Here is a 21,269-nt window from a genome sequence, read left to right as displayed (position 1 = left end):
GGTCTGCTTCCTTTTGAAAAGATGATACTATTAATGTATACTGGCAAAGTTCAACAGCTGGCACCCAAAACTTCTACTGAAGAGCTGGGTTGTTTCCAACAGACATAACGCCAAAGTATGTGCCAACAAACTGAAGATTTTAAGAAAAAATAAGATTAGGTATCTCAATTATTTGGCTTCTCCTATATGGGAAAACTTTTGTTTCTCATAAACAGATTCAAATCTAAAGTGTAAGATGGAGGCATGCAGCCCAAATGGATAATTTCCATCGGCCCTGTGAGGGTCATCCAAGACATTTTTGTACAGTCAGATGTTTTCATTCAGTCCAGTTGTGCAAAAATAGCCAATATTGGCAGCAGTGAAAGCAGCAGCCCCAGGACAGGAAAGAAGTATCAGCAACAGGGAGGCAACAACAGGAGCTAAGGGATAAGGAATGCACTGGAAAAAGGGAAGAAGACATAACTATTTCCCATTAGGACTGGCATAGAACATTGCCTTCGCAATGCAGCTGAGACCATGGCAAAGCATGAGAGTAAACAAAGAGCTTGGTGGATGCTCTTTGAATGAATGAGATTAGAATGGATATGCTTTTTAAAACAGTACAATTTCTGTTTTGACTGATTAGGACAATTAGATTATCTAAGAGTATGTACTTCGCTGCCCAGTTTGGGGGACTAGGCTCCTTATCCAGGAAAGGAGTAAGACAGGCAGCTTCATAGGACAGCTTTGAGAACAGAAGCTCACTGCAGGCAATTCAGCATCCTCTAGCAACACCCTCTCCTCCACCTATGGATGCTCAACTCCAAATCAGGCACCCTAAATAATGGGAATGCTACCTTGAGAGATAAAGGATCTAAGATAACTGTCCAAGACTACCTGAAAACAATTATTACCTAATAATTGTCCTAAAAAAGTCCAAGTTGGAAGTTTTAAAACATTTACTATCTGAAGCATTTCTCTATAAGGATGTACATAATTTGTGTAACCTTAAGACACAAAAAAAAGCACCAAAAGTTAGGGTTGTTTGTCAAAAAATATTACAGCTCTATTTTGATTAAGGACGCTGAGAGGCAGCCAAACACATATGTTGTAGGTAACCAATCTTCTTAAGATATGCAGATCCTCAAACTTAGCTCATGAAATGCACTAATTTTATAATATTTCCATTCAAAATTATCATCCTGCAAATCTCTTCCCCCACACAGATTCCACATAGCTCCTTTTCCCTTCCTTCTTCCCTAATGTAGAACAGAAATCCAAAATCCAGGAGAGAGAGCCTCTTTGTTCAGTATTTACCACAACAGTATCTTGTGCTTCAACACAGCAACTGAAAACCATACTATTCCACTTACATATCTAATGTCACATACCTATTTTAGTATCAAGAAAATTATCAAAACTGGTTTTTGCTGAGATGACTACAGGAATCTCCTGATTGGTAAGCAAATTTACAGCTGTCACTGAAGTAAGTGAGTCTGAAAACAAAGGTAATGATATGGTAAGTAAAATATAACAGAAGATATGCCAAGAACATCACTTACCATTACAGTGAAGTTTATCTTACACTTTTATGAATTTTAAATAACAGTTTTCTTTAAAAAAGAAAGAAAATGACAAACCCATTCACATTTCAAAAAAGCTCAGATGTATCAAAATGCTCAGTAAGTCAGATTGATAAATTTTCATTATTAGAAAACATACTTTCAACAAGGATCTGTATAAAAACAAGAGTAAGATTTGTATTATAACAAAATTTTGAGCCTTTGATCAAAATATAGGCTGTTGCAAAGTTGTACAAATTTGTTATAGTAAGCCCTGATTTATGTATAACCACACAATGCTACACAACCCCACCAAAATTCAGATAAAACTGCAGCATAATCCTTATGATTTAATTTCTTACAGAAGAACTACAAAGCATGTGAAATCTTTTTTTTTAACCTGTATTAAAAGGCCACCTAAGTAACCTATTGATTTCCAAACAGGATATTCATATTCATATTACAGATGTGGAACCCAATGTCCACAAGCAAGGGGAGATAGAAGAGGGGAAAATTAAGAGTGAGAAATAATAAACTGAAATTGATTTACAATGTGTAGATTGGGTGGCTCAGCAAGAAGAAAACTAAATCTGAATACTCCAAATTTTGAGGATTCAAATCCCAGATCTCAATTTGGGCCTATTTCTAACTTTTTTAGTGCCTTTATGTTGATGACAATTACAATCATTAAAATATAGGCTGCTAAGAGCTTCCTTTCACCTTTCTTCATAGCTAAGCAGAGGCTATGAAGGCTTGTATTGCAATGCATAGAATCTGCTTGAAGTAAAGTAACAGCAATTTTGAGAACAAGCCTGTTATATCTCATCACACTTCCTAACACAAAGGATACATGGATTTATTTCTGATTGCTACTTTTCCAAATTTTAGGTGTCCGAGGTAATCGTATTATAAAGAAAATTTCCACATTCAAACCATTGCACACAGCTTTCTTCTGTTTAAAAAAAGTACAAAAGGGACAATTTCATTTTTCAAAAGCAACTAACCAAAAAGCGTCATGAACAGGAAGCTGAGTGGGCAGGACACTGCTTTTAAAAATAACTTCTCTCTTCCACTCTGCAATAATTTTCATTTTATGCTGGAACCCAAAATAATAACTGCAGTTTATGAAGGTGCTCTTTCCTGTGCTCGTTTGCTCACATCATTATCATCATAACCAAAAAGAGAGAATGGTACAGGTACAAATGTAAGACGATGTATGCAGAGCATTATAATGAGATAATAAACAATGCAATGGTCAAATCTTTATCTCAGGCACCTCCTGCTGTCAAAACTATTAGACTTACCAGATTCTAAATCAACACACATTTTTCTAGGCAAAAAATAAAAAGAATGTTTGACAACTGGTTGTTCCATCTATTTAAATAATAGTAGCCTCAAATACAGACGTGCTTCCAGACTAAAGGTTTTAGAATTTTCGGTTACTGTGCTATACAATAACTTTTTTCTCTCCTAAAAACATAAAAAACATACCCTCCTAATTATTTAAATGAGAACAGAGTGAAGAAAGAGAATTACAAGACTATGCTCATTGAAAAAAAACCAATTACACTTAATTAAATTAAAATTTCAGTATTATTGAGCAGTTTTTTTAGAAGTCTTGGTTAATGTGAAAATAGGGTCCATATAGGGCCACCCACATTTTCATTTTATTTAAATGCCATTGTTGTCCTTTTGTATGTAAAATGCCATTCTCAGCCAATTTCAATCGAAGAATGTCTGTAAGTATATTCACAAGTACCAGGAGTATACAAAAGCAGAGTTAATGTAGGATTGTGCCTGTTTTTAGAGGACTTTTGGTTGTCATTTTTCAACTGAGTTTCTTAATTTAACTCAACAAAAGCTTTAAGCTTATTGTTAACAGACACACAAAATGCTTTTGCAAGTGTTTCCACTTAAAAACAAATATAAAAACATACCACTGTCCTTATTAAAAGCAAATTTTTCACTTTTTTGGTTTGGTTTAAAGCACAAGATCCAACAAAGGTACAGGCACGTGCATGGATGTGTGTTTGTGCAATTAGTGCTTTGATTTGGTTCAAGTGCAAGAACTGCAAATTTGTTCTCCAAAACTCTCCAAGGTTTGCTCTCCTCTTAGACAAAGGCTTTATGTACTCAGCACAGTCAGGCTCTATGTTTTTTTCTACTAGCCAGCAAACTTTTTTAAGGTAGAAATGAAATACTTAAAAAAGCAGGTTCTCCACAAGATGCTGTTGAAATCAGATCTTATATAGACAATGAAGCCTCATCTTTACCAGTAAGTGAAAAAGAAAATACTGAACACCAGCCTGAAGTAGAAAGAAAAAATATTATATTTGCTCTTGTCGTTTCCAGGTTTTGCAAGCAACAAAAAAATACTAGACCATGGATACTAAATACAGGCAGAACTGGTGGTAGGAGACTTCAGGAAAGCAGTTAACAACAATTAAAGCATTATCAGTTGACTGTGCAAGTCATGAACTGCCATAGGGATACTCTGCATTTACTCTATGAGAGTCTTGCATTAACTACGGAACTGCAGAGTAGAGTATTGTTTTACTATGTATCAGTGGTAATTTTGCTATGTATTAGTGATCTATTGACCTCTTCAGAATCCTTATGACAGGAAGAAATCATTGCTGGTGCAGGAATTAATTCTGCTGTCTTTGTGCTATTGACGAATTGCCACATAGCCATGAGATTTTCCACTGGACTGACATACACAAATTTGGACTATTCATTTCTGGTAGATGAGGAAACAAGAATCTGTTCCATTGCTTTTATATACTATGAAGTGTTACAATTATTATAAAAAGGAGGATTCTAGCATAGCTGTTCTTGCCACATCTGAAGCCAGGACAGGCTGATGTGACACTGTGTGACATATAGCAAGAATGAAAGGCCTGCTCACTCTCAACAGGAACAGCTCCTGCTCAGCTTGATGCACATTCTCTAAAGATCATTCTCTATAATTGTTGCTCTTCTACAACAAAATGCAGTATGAGAAAAATAACACCTTTCCCTGGGATGAACTCCCTCTGAATGACTTCCTTGAGACTGCTATTCCCATGCAGCAGTCTGTGAGCTGGTAAGATATATAAATGGGAAGCTCCATAAATGGCTTCAGGTGTATAGGTGTAAGCTGCTAGCTTCTCCTCTGTTACTTTGCCATTAACCTGAAAAAGAGCAGAAAAAAAATTCCACTGGAAGTGCAGTGGTTATAGATTTCCCTTCCTTTTTATACAGCTAATGAGCCCACATCACCCTACAGAAATACACAGATCCAAACACCAAAGCCAGACACATTCCCTCTATAGAAATTTTGCAGAATGAAACCTTGACAAAACTTACTTTTAGGCCTTGAGAAAGTTGCTTTACAGTCCTGCCTTAGTTTATCTAAATATATATATAAAATATAATTCTAATCCTAATTCTAATTCTAATAAATAATAATAATAATAATAATTCTAATAAATATAATTCTAATATGTAATATTGCACTGTGCTACTGAAATAGACTCAATCCCTGGCTAAGCCACCTAGAATTCTTCTATTCACTTTTAATATGCATGCCTTGTTTCCAAGAAATTGGAAGGAGTTGTTACCTCTCAAATTTGAAGAGAATTTAGCATTTTTTCAGCTACAGTATGACTTCACACCACACTTCTCTGATAAAGTGAATGTTGCAACTTATGTACAGAAATGAAATAATAAAAGGTGGCACAATGAACAGTTGGACATAAAATGTAATTAGTGAACTTCAAAAATTACCACCTGGAACTATCAACAAGGTTTGTATCTTAGAGCAACTAACTGTGGAGTATATGGGGGTCTAGGAAGGAGATCTTTCTGTAATAAGCATTGATGGAAATTTTCAGAAACAACTGATTAAAAACAACTTTAATATAAAGTTATCTATACAAGTACTGCATCTTTTAGCAGGGTGCAAATCAGAAGTAATTAAAAGGTTTAATTTGTCTCAATTTGAAGTTCTGAAAAATTCAGTACATTAAAATAAGAAGTCACTTTTAGAATGTTAGACCAGAGTAAATAATCACAATAAAGTCTTGAAGTACAAGGGCTGAAATTTGATCAGGGTCTCTGAAAATCTCTTCTGTCACTACCATATTCATGGAACCTTGTTCATATCTTGACAAAAAAAGGAAAATGTGAAGTCGTTCTGTAGATAATGATTTTTTTTTCAGATTTCCTTTTCCTTCCTCTCTTTTTATCTAGACTCTCTGTAGCCCCATCACTACCTAATGGTCTGATTTCCATTATTTTAATTATGCTATATAGTAAGTGAAATAATGGAAAAATGTAAGCAAAGCAGCTTGTCTGAGGTTAGCCAGGGTCTGACAGAGAAGGTGCTGTGCAAGGGAAAGCAAAAGCCCAACTAGATCCTAGATGACATGTGCAGTGCTACTTGATAGTGCATTTGGCACAAATGTTCTGGCTTTCAGGGAAGCTTATGAACTGGCATGTATTTTGGCATAAATATACACAGCCAATTTGCATCTACTTGAACACACAAACCCTTTCCTAAGGAGGATAGCAGGGAGTATCTCTTCAACACTCAAGTGGTGTTCTTCAGGAATCCGTGCTACTCTGTGCATGAATATAATAATAATCTTTTTTAGGAGGCTTCAACGCTTTTCAGATCTGAAAATCCATTCCCATCACACATTTCAGGGGTTGCAGTTAGCCCAACTAAGAGAGTAGCAATTGAAATTTCTGACTTACCTTCAGCAAGAAGTCAAGAGAGCACCCAATGCAGTCACCTATCCAGTTTGCTTGCATTTCTTTAATACCATACCACTCAGGGAGATCAGACAAAGCATCAAACATGGCCTTAAGCAACAAAAGAAAGAACATTGAGCTTTTGTAAGCATACAAATAAATACTATGGGTTTAATTATAACTAACAGGAAAATGGTAAGGTTCTGGTAAAAACATTGGAAGAAGTGGTTTTATACTGCTGCTACCTCAAATTAATCTCTCTGAGAATAGAAGTAACACAGTAGAAGCCAGAGGTATGTTACTGCCAACAGAGACCCTGTTGTTATTAAAAGTGGCCTTTCTTTTGAATAGACTAGACCTTAAGATACAGGAACAAAAAACTTACATGAAAACAAACACAGAAAATATTCCCAGTGGATATAACTTCTGGGAAGTGAACGTGACCTACTGAGCTGAACAAGACTTAAGAGATGTGCTTGCAGATACGAAGCCTACATTTTGTTTTAGACAACAGCCCAGAGATGGCAGTCAGACAAAAGGTGTTAACATGTCCTAAAATTTTCATGCTCTGACTTAAAATAGCATGAAAGTTTCTAGCTATCTATTTTTTCATAGTTGGTATTGATATTTTACCAAGCACAACAGGCTGTAAAATTGATTTGGACCTTTAGGCTGTATCATCCTGCAAAAACAACACTAATAATAATAACAAATGTTCATATTCAAATAAATATATAAAAATAATAATAACAAAATATATAATATTATAATAACATAATTCTTACAAGCAACCAGCAATGAAGCTGGGTCTAGAGGGGTCATGGGTCTAGAGCAAGTCTTATGAGGAGGGGCTGATGGACCTGGGGATGTTTAGGCTGGAGAAATGGAGGCTCAGGGGGGACCTTATCACTTTCCACAACTGCCCGAAAGGAGCTGTAGTGAAGTGGGGGTCAGTCTCTTCTCTCAGGAAACAAATGATGGGACCGGAGGAAATGGTCTCAAGTTGCACCAGGGGAGGATACTAGAAAAATTTTCACCATGGAAAGGGTGAAACACTGGAATAGGCTGCCCAGGAAAGTGCTTGAGTAATCATCTCTGGAGGTATTTAGAAGACCAACAGATGTGGTGCTAAGGGACAGGGTTTACTAATGGACTTGGCAGTGCTGGCTTAATGGATGGACTTGAGGTTTTTTCCAATCTAAATGGTTCTATTCTATCCAGCAATGAAGAAATTAAGTGTTGCCTCCTTTACTAGCCATAATGTCCAACAGCCAATTTGTAACTTCTATGTATATTTGCACTCAACAAGAGATAAATCTATATATTTATGTGCTTTCTGATGTGTGGAATGGAAGCATAAAAGTCAATTCCAAGTCAACTAGTATTTGTCTAAAAAATTTGAACAGCATGATTTTAGTAAATGGCATCTATAACAACGTAAAGGAGAAGACAGACAGATAACTTAAAGTTCATCTCATTTTTCACTTTGTAACACTTCACATTTTCATTATGAATACTGTGACTGTCCAAAATCTTTACTTTGGCAGAAGTACAGCCAGAGGCATGAGTCACTTGGACAGATGGTGAATATGCTGAACAATTACAGTTAAAAACTAAGAATAAAGCAACATGTTTAACAATTTCTCCTTCAGCTGTGACTGCCAACATCAAATGTGCAAGCTCTTTATTACCTCAGTAATTACTAACAACCTGCAAGGATGGACAGTAGCTAGTATATGCTGCTCAAACTAAACAGTACGTAGGTGGATAATTAGTGAACACACACTTAATTCTTCTCCAAGAATGCATTTCAAGTTCTGTTTTAATGACATTCTTAAATAATTTCAAAGTGCGATGCATAAAAGTTACTGTTAAGAATTACTTTTTTAGTTACTGCTCGGTGGTGTATCTGTCATTTAAGATACAACAAAAGGCATGCCCTTTGTAAATCATATTACACCACCACTTGGGATTTTTATTGCTTTCTACATCTTTAAGAATCAAACCAATTTATTGATGGTTTATAAATGAAAGAATGTTGGGCTTTTGGAGGGGTTTTTATCATACTATACCTTCAATCTGTTTTAACTCAGAATTGCAAGCATACTATATACCACAGAGAATTCAAAGTTCTGAGTATTCTCACTAATTGCACTGTTCCAGAGACAACTAAGCTTTATCTACCATGATCAATCCATGTACTTACATAACTATGAAAGAATAATGAATAACTGGAGATATATATAGAAAGATACATACACACAATACCTAGATACATAATTTGTAAGAACTTTATGCATTTTAGAAAGAATGAAATTGTGTCAGGACACGCAGAACTGGCTGTTCATATTAGGTATCCATTCTAATCTGCATCACATTTTGCTGGCAGAAGCAGCTAACTGTGCATGTGTTCTGCTGAAACTGTACAGTCTGTAGCTGCTTGCCAGCAAAGCTTCCTAGATGTTTTTTCACTCCAGTCTTCATACACCAAGATTGTCAATACCAGTGTGATAACGATTTTACTCTAATTCATTTGCCTTATTAGAAGCTGCAGGCTACAGTTCGACTCAACCCAGTTCTTCTCTTGATAATGCAATTACTTCATGCAACTTAATACAGGAAGAGCCAACTTTACTTCATCTGAATGAAGATAACTAAGTTTAATCTGCATGATGATGCAGCCTACCAGGGTTTGCAAACATAAATCCTTTATAACTCAATTTTTACATAAACAGTTTAGTCTGATACAAAACAAAAAAACCCAAGCAAACAAAAAAACTTCAAAAATGTTCAAAATGGAATTATGATTCTTGGTTCTTTGTACTCAACATGCTCCTTAGTTTTCTTGTCAAAGAAAGCTACAAGCAGCAGGTGGAGCAGAAAATGAACATGCAAACCACAAACAATTGACCTGGTGTTACAAAGGCAAATAATATATAGTATAAACTCTGCTAGCATGTTAGTGTTTCTGAATGGTAAATTAACCTAGGGTACTCACTAGCAGGGAAGTAGAGAAACATTAATTCTTACACACACGAATGCAGTTGTATATTCAAAATTCATCTGTGCAAACTAGGAACTTTTTTAAGATAGCTTAAGGAAAACACTTAAAAAACCTTTTAAAAAAGCTTTTCATTTTCAAATCCAATTGCACTACACACTACAAAATACATGCCCACAAATATACGTTAAAACTATTATTAATTTAAAAAATTACACGTAGACTATTTGGGTATACAAGCTCTTGACCAATGTTAGCGTAGAAATTCCTGAATATTTTAAGTTAGCATTTGGGAAGTTAAATATTAACTCCACTGGATTTTGCTTCCATGTTATTTTTTAAAAATTACTGCCATGTTCAGAACATTTCCTGAATCATTAGAGTAATCCCATGAATTCTGCTCCAATTTTTATTTTGCAATTTGCCAACCCTGGCAGTATTCAAGGCCAGGTTGGATGGGACCTTGAGCAACCTTATCTAGTGGAGGTGTCCCTGCCCATGGCAAGGGAATTGGAACTACGTGATTTTTAAGGTTCATTCCAACACCGTAATGTTCTATGATTCTATAATTACTGATAATTTCCATTTAAAAAACCCTCATCTTAAAAATGTGTATATAACTTCCTGTTATTTTGCTCACAAATTTGTTAACTAGATTTGTTAACACAGAGAAGACAATCAGCAAGAAGACTCCCAGCACACAGGCAAATACACAAAAATAAAACCATGTTGGAGTCAGCAGGGGACAAAGAACAGCAGCATTACAATCCAGTAAGTAGAGAGTGATAAGATTATCAAATAAACTCAATTTTCAAACTTCTTATGATAACTTAATAGTGAGAAATTTGGAAACATTAGGTAGCAGAGTCATTCTACTTTCATTTTTCATTACTTGGGAAGAGACAAGAAAACTTCAAATGCAAACATCTAATTACAGGAGAAATTACTCCCATCTTAATTAAACACAACTCAAGGAATAGCATAAATAGCATAAAATGTGGCAGTCTTTCAAATCTAAAGATAGACAGACTCAGGAAAATCTAAAGAAATCAAAATTGTGTTCAGGGATGGGAATGATTTAAGGGCTCTTACATCTGAAGAAGCTGGAGATAGAGGATAAACTTATGTTTCAGGGACTTTACTCTTTCAGAACATGTAGAAAATTTTGGCACAGCCAGAAGATGAAAGCCAGCTACCTCAGATGATCAGAGGGTAACTAAATCGAAATGAATTTGCTGACAATTCATCAAAGACAATGATGACCAAGCCTGAAACTAGAAGTAACACACTGTATGTCAAAAACTGGTCTCACATTTATAACTGTTTAGTCTGGTGAAGATTATGACAGAAAGAGAACTTCAGTTAAGCAATTTTCAGGCGAAAAAGATCCAGAAAATCCAAGAACATGAGTGCTTTACAATTTCCCAAGAGCATCTCAACTCCAAAAAACCCCCTGCTTGTAGTTCAAAGAAGGATTCTGCTGAGCCCCTAAAAATTTCAGTCTCTGACTTCATGAACTAAAATTTTCAGTAGATCAATACCTGCTACTAATTTCATACTCAGCGAGAGTAATTTAACTCCTTAAAGAGAGTAAATGAAATAAAGTGAAAAATCCAAATATAAGCCATATAATGAAATGTATACTATTTTTTAAATGAAGACAGTTTGACAGATCTGTGAGGTAATAACAAGATCAGAATTAAAGATTCAGCAAAATGTTGCATTTCACAAGAATTCAATTAATTAGCAAAATAAAATTGCATTCTACTACATTTAAAATTTAAAAGCTTTGCTTCTCAGGAAGACTCATATAAATATCCAAGCTCTGTTTGGATTAAAATGAAATTCTTCATTTTATTTGACTGAACTCCCAAAAGAGCAACCAAGCATAAAGATTACATGAAATCATTTAATACAAATTAATATATTAACATACATTCAAGTACAAGAAATTAAAGCTAGGATGCCCACTGTTTTATTTTGCACTCTATTGCATTGTTCCAGCTGTGATTATATGGTACAGCTTCTGCTGGCATTTAATATCTTCTTGTTTTACTGTTTCTTTTTCTCCTTCAGTAGTTTCTGTCTGTACTATTGTAGGTCACTCTTGACTTTTATTTCCCATGTGTGAAGAATACTGAAAACATACATTAAAGAGGAACAATAACACAGATACCTGGTATACTTAAAATTCTTTCTCATAAATGTCAGCAGTTTTCCCATTTCCTTACCCACAATTTATGGTCAAGGAACACCTCTGGTGTGATTACACAGAACTGAGGCAAACAAATGATTCCTTAAAAACAAAAAGTAAATCCACAATTATTCTCCAGATTTGCTCTTCAGAGCTGTTCTTGCTTAAATTACAGAAGAGAAGATGCTCCCTTTGTGAAATAATGAAGTATACCTTTGTGATGAGTAACTGATTCCATACATACAAAAACTCTTCAAAACATTTGTTATAATTTTTCAATAGTACTGAGTGTTCACTGTTTTGATTAACCTTATACCAACAGGAACTTAAATTTACATTGCTGTACCATCAAATGAGATGCTGTGTAAACTAAGGTGAAAAGACTAGCCTGGTCTGGATATCCACAAACAATTCTCTGTCTTGCCAAACTGACAAAACAAGTGCCATTTCTTATTAATGAAGTGCTGAACAAGCTGAGGGAGCACGGCTCTTGGTCCCTGTCCAGGAGACAGCTCTCAGCCTGGCTCAATAAAAGAGTTTCAAAGCGAGGTTTATCAGGCCTGTTCTGTTGGGAGAAGACAACCATGAGCTAGACTCCAAGTGTGGGAATCAAAAATAAAATCATACATAAAGAATGAAAAAGAGCCAGCATTTCAGCTCTCCTTGGTGATGAGGCATTACCTCCTGCTATGAAATCCAAAGTGCTGCCAAGACTCTTAACGTCCTGAAATGCAGTACTTCAGTTTCATTACATTTCATTATCATTCTGCTTAAGATCTCCGAAATAAAATCCAAACTAAAATAATCAAGCCAAACACAGTTACATGAAATAATTCCAGATCTATTCAGATACGACGAAAGGGCTGTCAGATGCAGTGCAAAGCCAGAGAAAAGCTGGAGAAGAGCTGTAGTTCATTTGCTGTTATCCCTCCACAGAGTCAGCAAGATGCCCAACATCCATGTTCATTCGACCCACAGAAAATGAGAAGGGTTTATCTCTAAAATGTCTTTCCAAAAAACTTAACTAAGAAAGGGTTCTACTTATCTGTATGGCAACTGTAAATTATAACAGTAGAATTTTGTGGGTTATGTTCCCCAGTATTTGAATTAAACAGACTGCCCTATTGCTGTGCAAAAAAGGGAGATGATATATGGCAAAACCTGAAGTTTTAAAGTTGCTTCTGTTTTATTTTATTCAAGGAAAGATTATTTTCCAACTATTTTAATGATTTTATGTACAGTAAAATAGAAAAATAATTGTATAAAATTAATTTAGGAAGAACAGTCTATAAAAAGACTAACCTTGACAATTCTGTTTTGAAGACACAATTAACCATGCATAAAAACCTCCATAAAACCAACTTACAGGTATATAGAGAAAATACTAACATTTACAGATAGATTTTTCCAGTGAATCTGCCTACCAATTCAGCAGGGTAACCATAGCAACTAAATGTTTTAGCTTAAACATCTTAAATGCACAGACAACAATTTGAATAATAAGGCCATCAGTTAAGGCATTATACTTTTATCAAAGAAACACATCAAAAAAACCACAACAATTAAAATGTTCTCTAAAAATCCATAAAAGCTGCTAGACCATTGCACATGTACTTTACAGTTTAGAAAAATGGGCCACGATTACTTTATCACTTTACATAAGCAAAATGCTTTCTGCTAAGCATTAAAAGCATGGTCAATATTCTTGCCCTTTGAACAAAACTTATTACTAATGGTAAATTGCCATGTGAGCCAACACTGCTTTGTTTGCAACTTTTATTGCAAGAAAGGAATATGAGCTGATGCAGTAACAACAACAACAACAAAAAACCAAACCAAATCCACAGAAGATGATTCCTCTGGACACAACAGAAACGTGAAAAATGTTGCATGCAGGAATGAAAAACTGACTGCTGTAACACCCAGCTTCAAAGCCCACTACTAATGATCCAACTCCTGGCTGCTATTTGACCAGTAAGGTAGGCACTGCAGATGAAGATCACTCTGATTAGTTTTTATTATCATTAAGGTTGTGAGATACTAGGGAAAACATAAAATGATAAATGGGCAAAAGAGAGGAACATGGATGACTAGAATAGATCATCAGTGTACACTATAAATAGCCTGAAAAGTTACAACAAAATAATTTGTGGATGCTACGAGTAGAAAATAGGTTGTACCCATACATATTGAGCCATTATTGTTAGCTGGAAATTTGCATGAAGAACAAAGGGATAGAAGATTAATTAAATATATTTTAAATGGAACTTCTTCTATGAAACAAAGTTATGGAAAGCTTTATATTCTCCTCTAAGCCATACGGGAATGCAGCAATTTGACAGAAATAAAGCTTTTTTTTTTTAAATACTTTCCCACTATGTCAATTTATAGAAAACTCGGGTATAACTTTGAGGAAGGAATAGGAAAGAGATTTGTAGAGAGCCATTTTTCAGAAAAAGGGCAAGGAAGGTGGTACATCTGACATTTGATCTTGAATTTCTGTAAACTTTTCAGGAGAAATATTAGTCACCATTGAAGGCACAAGAAAAAGGTGACCAGAATCAAATGGCTTTCCCCACGATACACCAAAAACAGATAAAGGCCTGACTGTAGAAAGGTGAGTGAGACACTCATAGAATTCTAAGCCTCCAAGTCTGAAAGTAGCCAAAATCTGAAAAAAATACAAGTCTTCCCCAAAAGGTGCAAAGATTAAGTTACTCTCAGTCTCTTTGTGCCTTCCAATTTTCAAATTTCAAAACAAGGAGTGGAACTTAAGTGGATAGCAGAAACCTAGTCATACAGCTGACTGAAAGCCTGATCCACTTAGCTCTCTGGCTTTTTCCAAACCTAGGAAAAACATCTTGCACAAGGAAGGATTAAATCTGCTCTGTGCCTGTGAACTTGTCCAAGCTTTGAAGAGATAAAGGGCCATGTGTGTTCTGATACAAATTCTGGCAGTACAGCTCAAAGACCTGAATGCTGCTCTATACTGACAGAAAATGTAGCTCTTTGGATCCCAATGAATTTGACCACACTAGCCTGAAATCATCTTGTCTTAAACTTCTGGACACATTAAAAAAACCCCAGAATTGGACAAAAGATGTTCAACAGGCAATTGACTCAAAAATGGGGAATAAAGGACTCAGGACCAGACAAGTTCCAGAAGAGCAAGTTTCTGTTTCTGTTAGTGTCTAATGCAAAACAAGCTGACCATGGATTTGAAATACACAGGCCCATTACAGACTTTTATAATGTCCCCTCAGATTTCCCTTTTACAGGAGTCTGGCATATGAATTATCAAACATATTAATTATCAATCAAAAAAGGGAAGTGAGATCCATAAAGAACCAAACGGCTGTACTAGTTTATAATTAGAGGCACAAATATCTGAAGTCTCTGAACTGCAAAGAATTTCAGGAAAACAAAGCTGTACTGGTAGTGGTTCTGGTCTGTTATGTAAGTCAGGAAAACCTCTTTATGGAAATAAGTGTGTTCAAAATCAGGAGACATGAAATAATCCTCCCTGCCGAAGTGAAGGTATCATCACCACTAATGTTATCATCCTGACATCATATTAGCAATTAAATATCTCTGGCTTCTTAAAGAGATGTCTCTATCCTCCACATCTATTAGCACTAGCTCCATGAAATCTGGATCCTCCACTCCAAGAGCAAGGACCCTGTAAATGGTAAAGGTAAATGAAGGTCTCCCTCTCAACAAAGCCCATTCTCCTGGAAAGAGCTTTTGAAAAGAGGTGGGGAAGAAGGAATAGGAATAGGCTAGGAAGAGTGATTGCTGTAACCAGGTATTCAACAATATGGAGGACAGTATGGATTCAGATGAACTGTAAACAGCCTGAATCCAAAGAAAAAGGGGACAAAAGAAACAGGCTTAGGAGGAAGGATCCATGGCTCTTACCACTCCTGGAGAAGTACTGGCATGACTACCATAAGGAATGAATAAATGTGTGCAAGGATGTTTTGAGGATAATTAGTCAAATTATTCAGAAAGAGAAGCCAAAGTTGTAGCATTTCAGATCTGTAATTTGGCTCCTGTCAAAATGCTAATGTGAAGCTTCCTGATTATGTCAGTGTGCGCACAGAGTTTCTAAGAGACTGAAATACTTGGCCACTATTAGCTCAGATCCAGTCTCCCTCCAGTGAACTGTCTTCAGTTGTGGCTTGTAGTTCATGGGCCATTCAGAGCTGTATGGCCAAAACAGTCTTCTTCAGAAAGTAAACCACAACATACTATGTTATCTAGCCTCCAACAACTTGAAAGAAAAAAATTACCAAAATAGGGACTTTAATTTGTCCTAATCTTCCAAGCAGAAAATCCATCTATTATCAGATATTGGACTTCATAGAGCAGAGCCTGGTAATCTGCTATTCTTATTTCAAGAGTGGGGCAGAGAGGGGGGAGAAAGTTATTTTTCCCTCTCTACAACCAAATGTTGAAATGCCTTGCCAAAAGAAGCAGAGTGAGACTGGTTAAAAAGAATCACAGCAACAAAAATAGGAGTGAGTGGAGGGTGAGTAAAAAGGAAAATCCAAACCACCTGCTGATTCTTGGTAGCATCTGTCACTGTACAAGAAGTGGGAGAACATGAGGGTAATGCTTGCCAAAGCACTTGAGCTGGAAGCAGTATGGCATCATTCATTGATCTGGTTGTATCAGCTAGCACAGACCCTAGAGAATATCAGTCACAAACAGAACAAAATTTTGGGAAACCTTCACAGAAATCTGTAGAGTACTCAACTGTCCTTTGTAGCAATGCTTTAAGATTTTGTAGGAGTTCATACAAATGTTCTTCCCGAAATGAAAAGCAGAAGCAGCTTTTATTCATGTCACTAAGATATTCAAGAGCAAAAGGTCACTTGCACATTTGGTAGGGATGTAGGTAGGAATATGGCAGTGTCCTGAGGTGACTTCTTTGGGGAGAGGATGAGGGGGTGTTGTGGAGGCAAAAGTTCCTTCTTATCTTAAGATAAGGCTGCTTACTGGGGAATGACATGATGGAGACGTGATCTGCCCAAGAGATTGGGCTTTTCCTGTAACAGCATTTCTCAGGTAAGACACTAAATACAAAAGATCAATCCTTCCTAGTGGAGGGTGGATAAGGAGCAAGAGGTAATAACCCCACAAACCAAGGGTGTTTTCAAGGTTACTGAAAAGCTCCTCAGTCATGTCTTTTGGTCTTGATGAGTAAAAATTTATGTCTGATTCATCCCTTTTAAAGACAAGTAAGTAACTGGGTACCAGGATGGATACAGACCAGAAATCCATTGCTTCCTACAACCTGTATAGAGACAACAGACAAAAGACATATCAGTAAAGATAGAAACTGTAATGGAGCTCCAGCCTCAAACTGAGGGAAATAGTGAGTTGGGGCAGACTCTAAAATATCACAAAAGTCATAATGAAATCTGGGGACAAAGGAACTGGAATAAAAAAAAAACAACTCAGAACATTGTGTTTATTTTATGACGGTGCAGACACTCTCCATTTTTCCTTCAGCTATTGCAAACATTCCCTCTTTACTGCTATAACAGGTATCAAAACCCATGTATCTCAAGTACTCATCTGTGTATGAAGAATCAAAGCATCAGACAGGATATCTGAAGTTTTTCTCTTTGTTATGAATAGATCTAGAGAGAGATACAGACTTCTCCCTGGATGACAGTGGAAATTTGGTTTCTTGAATCTGAGACTTGGGAAAAGGATCAAAGACGAATTTTTAATATTTTCTTGGGAGCAACTTTCTTAATCTGTACTTGAAGTCTCAATACACAGAACTCAATACTCAGAAGTCTCAATACTCAGAGGGAATAAAAGCTTTACCTAGGCATGACAGGAAGCTGATATTTTCATCTCAGAGAGCATAAAGCAAAAACTTTTGTTCTGAATTCCTAAGTGTGGAAACTACATTGTCCCAGCACAATCAAAATTGGAGCTCCTACGAACAAAGGATGTTTAAAATAACAGATAATCAAATAGAGTATGAAATAGAAGGTCCAGATGAATCTTCAGTAAAAAGCAGTTAAACATAAAGAACTGTGGTGAAGACACAGGTGGAACTGAAAGTTAGGTGACTGGTTGTACTCCATTGCTTATAAAATGCCCATGAGTCCAACAGGTTGATTCAGCAAACAAGTTTTGCACAGCTCTACAGTCAAAATATGCAGAAACGCTCTTGATGGTGAATACAGGATGCTAATGTGCAAATGTAGAATTAATTCATTCACCTCTAATTTATGCCTTTTGATTTCTTCAAAACTTAATCCCATACCAGTTACCTACAATCCTTAAAGAGGTGAACAGAAGGACTTCAGGTGCAATAATTTGAATATACACACATATACAGAGATAGATCACACATATTATTATGCAATTATGTATTATTCAGTCGTGTATCTATAAAAGAACACATTCAGCTTAATATTTCTCAGCAAAAAGTCTCCTCTTTGAAGTGCTACCATAATTTCCAAAAACTGTATTCTCATACCTTTGCATAAGCAGTTGTCTTGATAAACCACTGTTTGAGGTATTTCTGCTCCACTTTTGCTCCTGAACGCCATGAGCAACCATTGTCATCCACCTGTTCATTAGCTAGAACAGTCTGATCCACTGGATCCCAGTTAACTAAGGCCTAAAAAAAAGTTGCAAGAAGAAGAAATACTTTTAGTGACTAGTTAAAAAACAGAGTTTTACTTTACAGATGGCAAATTAATTATCCAGAAGCACACATTGAAAGTTCACCTCAGTTTTCAATATTTTTAAAACATCCATTTGAATCAGCAACATGGACTCAGCTGAAAAAATTTTGAACATTTTTTTCTCAGAACCAAAAGACCCCAAAAATGCAGTTGGCAAGGTTTTTCTAGACTGATCATGGTAGCAGGATAGGCTGACACTTGACTGCTTGGCTGTAATATACAGGCATGTTCCAACTGACTGTACTGAAAATAACATAGTCTGATGCTGAAAAGTTCTTCACTGCTAATCCAGAAGAGCTGAGTCAGACTGAGGGAGATGAGTAAACAAGGATGTCCAACTCAAGAGGACAGAATCACAAAGAAGTATTACAGCGCTCAACTATATTTTAAGTGAAAGAGTTGATATTATCTGTATGTACCTCATGTCAACTGTGTGAATTACTTTTGGAATCCTCTTTTCTTATCAATACAAATGCATTTTGTACAAATCCTGTATTTTGAGCATTTGAGTCAGCTGAAATACCAGACAACATACTGGGAAAGGAGCAAAAATCAAACTTACCTGCCTCCAGTGCTGAACAATTTAACTGGTCATTTATCAAGAAGGATCTAAGATCACAAAAAAAATCCTATACAAAAGTGGCATTAAATGCTATACATTGACTTGAAAAAATAAATAGAAAGAAAAAAAACAACCCATAATCAAAGCAATAGAATAATCTATTATATTGAATGCTATTTAGTATTTAAGCTAAATCAATCTGACTGAAAAACAGTAGTTATAGTTCCATAGAGGTCTAACACATGAAACAATTTTTTTAACATTTCAAATTACTTCTTTGGGAATGGGGAGGACTCATATCTCAACCAAAAATTAGTAACTGTACTTATATTGTACTTTTTATTTTATATATCACGGATCACTTTCTGATCAGTTTCCAAACAGCTAATATTGCTTCATTTTAAATATGCTACATATTCTGACAAATAGTAAATAGCACAACCACTTTACAAATCTTATAATGAGGAGAGCTATAAAGAAAGATGCAGGGATCCTCTTGCTTAGAAATACTGCTCACAGCTGTGTGAGCACAAAGTCTGGCTACAGTAATTTATGTAAAATTTATTATCATTAAATGAATGAAAGTTATTAATTGATAAACTGAAACTTGCCTTCAAATGAAGCTTCTGTTAATTCAGACTTGAATTTAAACTTTTTACTTTTTACCAACATTTTATCTGTTACCAACCAATATCACACCAAATTTTATAAAAGGCTTACTGGAAAATTCATTGGGAAATAAAAAGAAACCAATATATTCCACTATAACAAACATATTTTCCAGAATTCCAGAAAACACAGCTTCTTCAGTAATAATATAACACATTATGAATGTGGCTCTAAATTAATGAACTTTTAATTTATAAAGTTCTGAAAAAAGGCCACAGAAAGTTAAAGTTATGCATAAAGAGAGATAAATCAGAAAATACTGAGAAGTAATAAAATGCTGGTTGCACAAAGCAGCATTAGCATAAGCTTGTATTAAACTGTCTGTGACACAAAGTTGAAAAAAATACCATTTCTGTTTGGTGATATTATACCAAATTTATAGTGAAAATTTTGGAAGGTAACTGAAATGATTACACCACTATTTAGCATAACAAATCTTCCTGTTACAACTCATGAAGCTATATCTAAATATCTAAATAAATCCTGCAAAACATAAAGCAAACATGCATTTAAGAAATGGTTAACTGAAAGGTCTTTAAATTTTTTAAGTAACATTCCTTCCATCTCACACAGACTTTTGACAATATCTAGAACCTGGCTAATAAATGAAATCTTTACTTCCTGCTTGTACCTCACAAAGGCAACTTCTTGACAATGGCAGCCTCTGAAATGATGACCCCAGGAAGCTGCTAAAAGTCACCTACACAAAGACAGCGCAGTGCAGGAGTGTTCAGAGCACACCAATTATCTCGCTCTCCTCACTATGCCAATGTAGACCATATGCTTTTAAGACAGGATTCATCTTGTCTAACTTCAGGTCTCAAAAGTGTAAGTATCTATCTGCAGGCTTGCTGTCTTTGGGTCCACTATGGAGTACAGGTATCTGATCAAAGTAACAGAGTCAGGGCAGGTATTAACCTCAGTGAGACACTCACATCTGGCCAGGTCAATAACCTCAACAGTACACTGACTAGACTAGTACTACAGGAAAAAGGGAGGATTTTGCTACAATGAATAAAGGTGCCCTCTATGGATGCTGCAGCACTCAGACAGACATTGTTAATCCTCCATAATTGCAGCTCCTGGACATACTGGGCCTGTGTCTCCCTGCTAGGGTAATTTCTGGTCAGATACGCACACTCCTGGAACAGAGCATTAACCAGACTAACACTCTACTTGTCTTATTCTTATTGTCAGTCTAAGGCTATGAATCATCTCTTCTACCCAAAATGAAACTGTAATACAGGAGACTTCAAGCTGTCCTTAATACATATTGCAGATACACTGACAACATGAGACAAATATATGCTTTAAGTATATATGATTGTTCAATGAACCCAGGGTTATAGGCTCTCTCTGCCATCTGTTTCCTGCCAAAAAGCAACTGGTTCATATCCACCAGAGATTACATCCCCTACAGGTTGACAGATGCTGATTTAAGTCCTCAAACTGATCCTTGACTTGAAAGCAGATGGAAGTTGGAAGTAGATTCAATCACTGGTATCCAAACACATCCAGGATCCCACAGTACTTGGAGTCAGAATGCAAAATTTATTTTGTATATCATCCCTGCTTTTAATGAAGCACCAAGGTTGTACTTTTCAGATTCACCTGGGTTCACTTGTCAAACAAACAAATTCACAGATAAAAACAGGTTTGTTATAACAAAGCTAGGGAGTTAATGTCTTGTATTACAAGAAAAAAATAATTACAGAATAAAAAAAAAACAAAACCCTAAACCCCAATCCAGCATGCTAGTATGTATCAAACATTGAGGGGTTTTGCTGGTTGTCATTTAAGATCTCTGAATACAAATGCAAATAGGAGAAATAGCTCAGTAACACGCTGC

The 21,269-nt window shown here is 35.9% G+C and overlaps 1 protein-coding gene across 1 annotated transcript in view; it reads right to left on the bottom strand.

Annotated features, from left to right (window-relative positions):
* The window catches only part of LARS2 (leucyl-tRNA synthetase 2, mitochondrial), an 83,280-nt gene that overhangs the window by 36,833 nt on the left and 25,178 nt on the right, over positions 1–21,269 (bottom strand). Inside the window, 4 exon segments of the mRNA XM_066321497.1 lie at positions 1,371–1,475; positions 4,555–4,714; positions 6,282–6,389; positions 17,979–18,122. Coding sequence (XP_066177594.1) covers positions 1,371–1,475; positions 4,555–4,714; positions 6,282–6,389; positions 17,979–18,122 — 517 coding nt within the window.

This window comes from Sylvia atricapilla, chromosome 1, assembly GCF_009819655.1.
Source record: "Sylvia atricapilla isolate bSylAtr1 chromosome 1, bSylAtr1.pri, whole genome shotgun sequence".
NCBI lineage: Eukaryota > Metazoa > Chordata > Aves > Passeriformes > Sylviidae > Sylvia > Sylvia atricapilla.
Note: the sequence above shows the minus strand (reverse complement) of the source record. Positions and strands in the feature narration are given on the sequence as shown.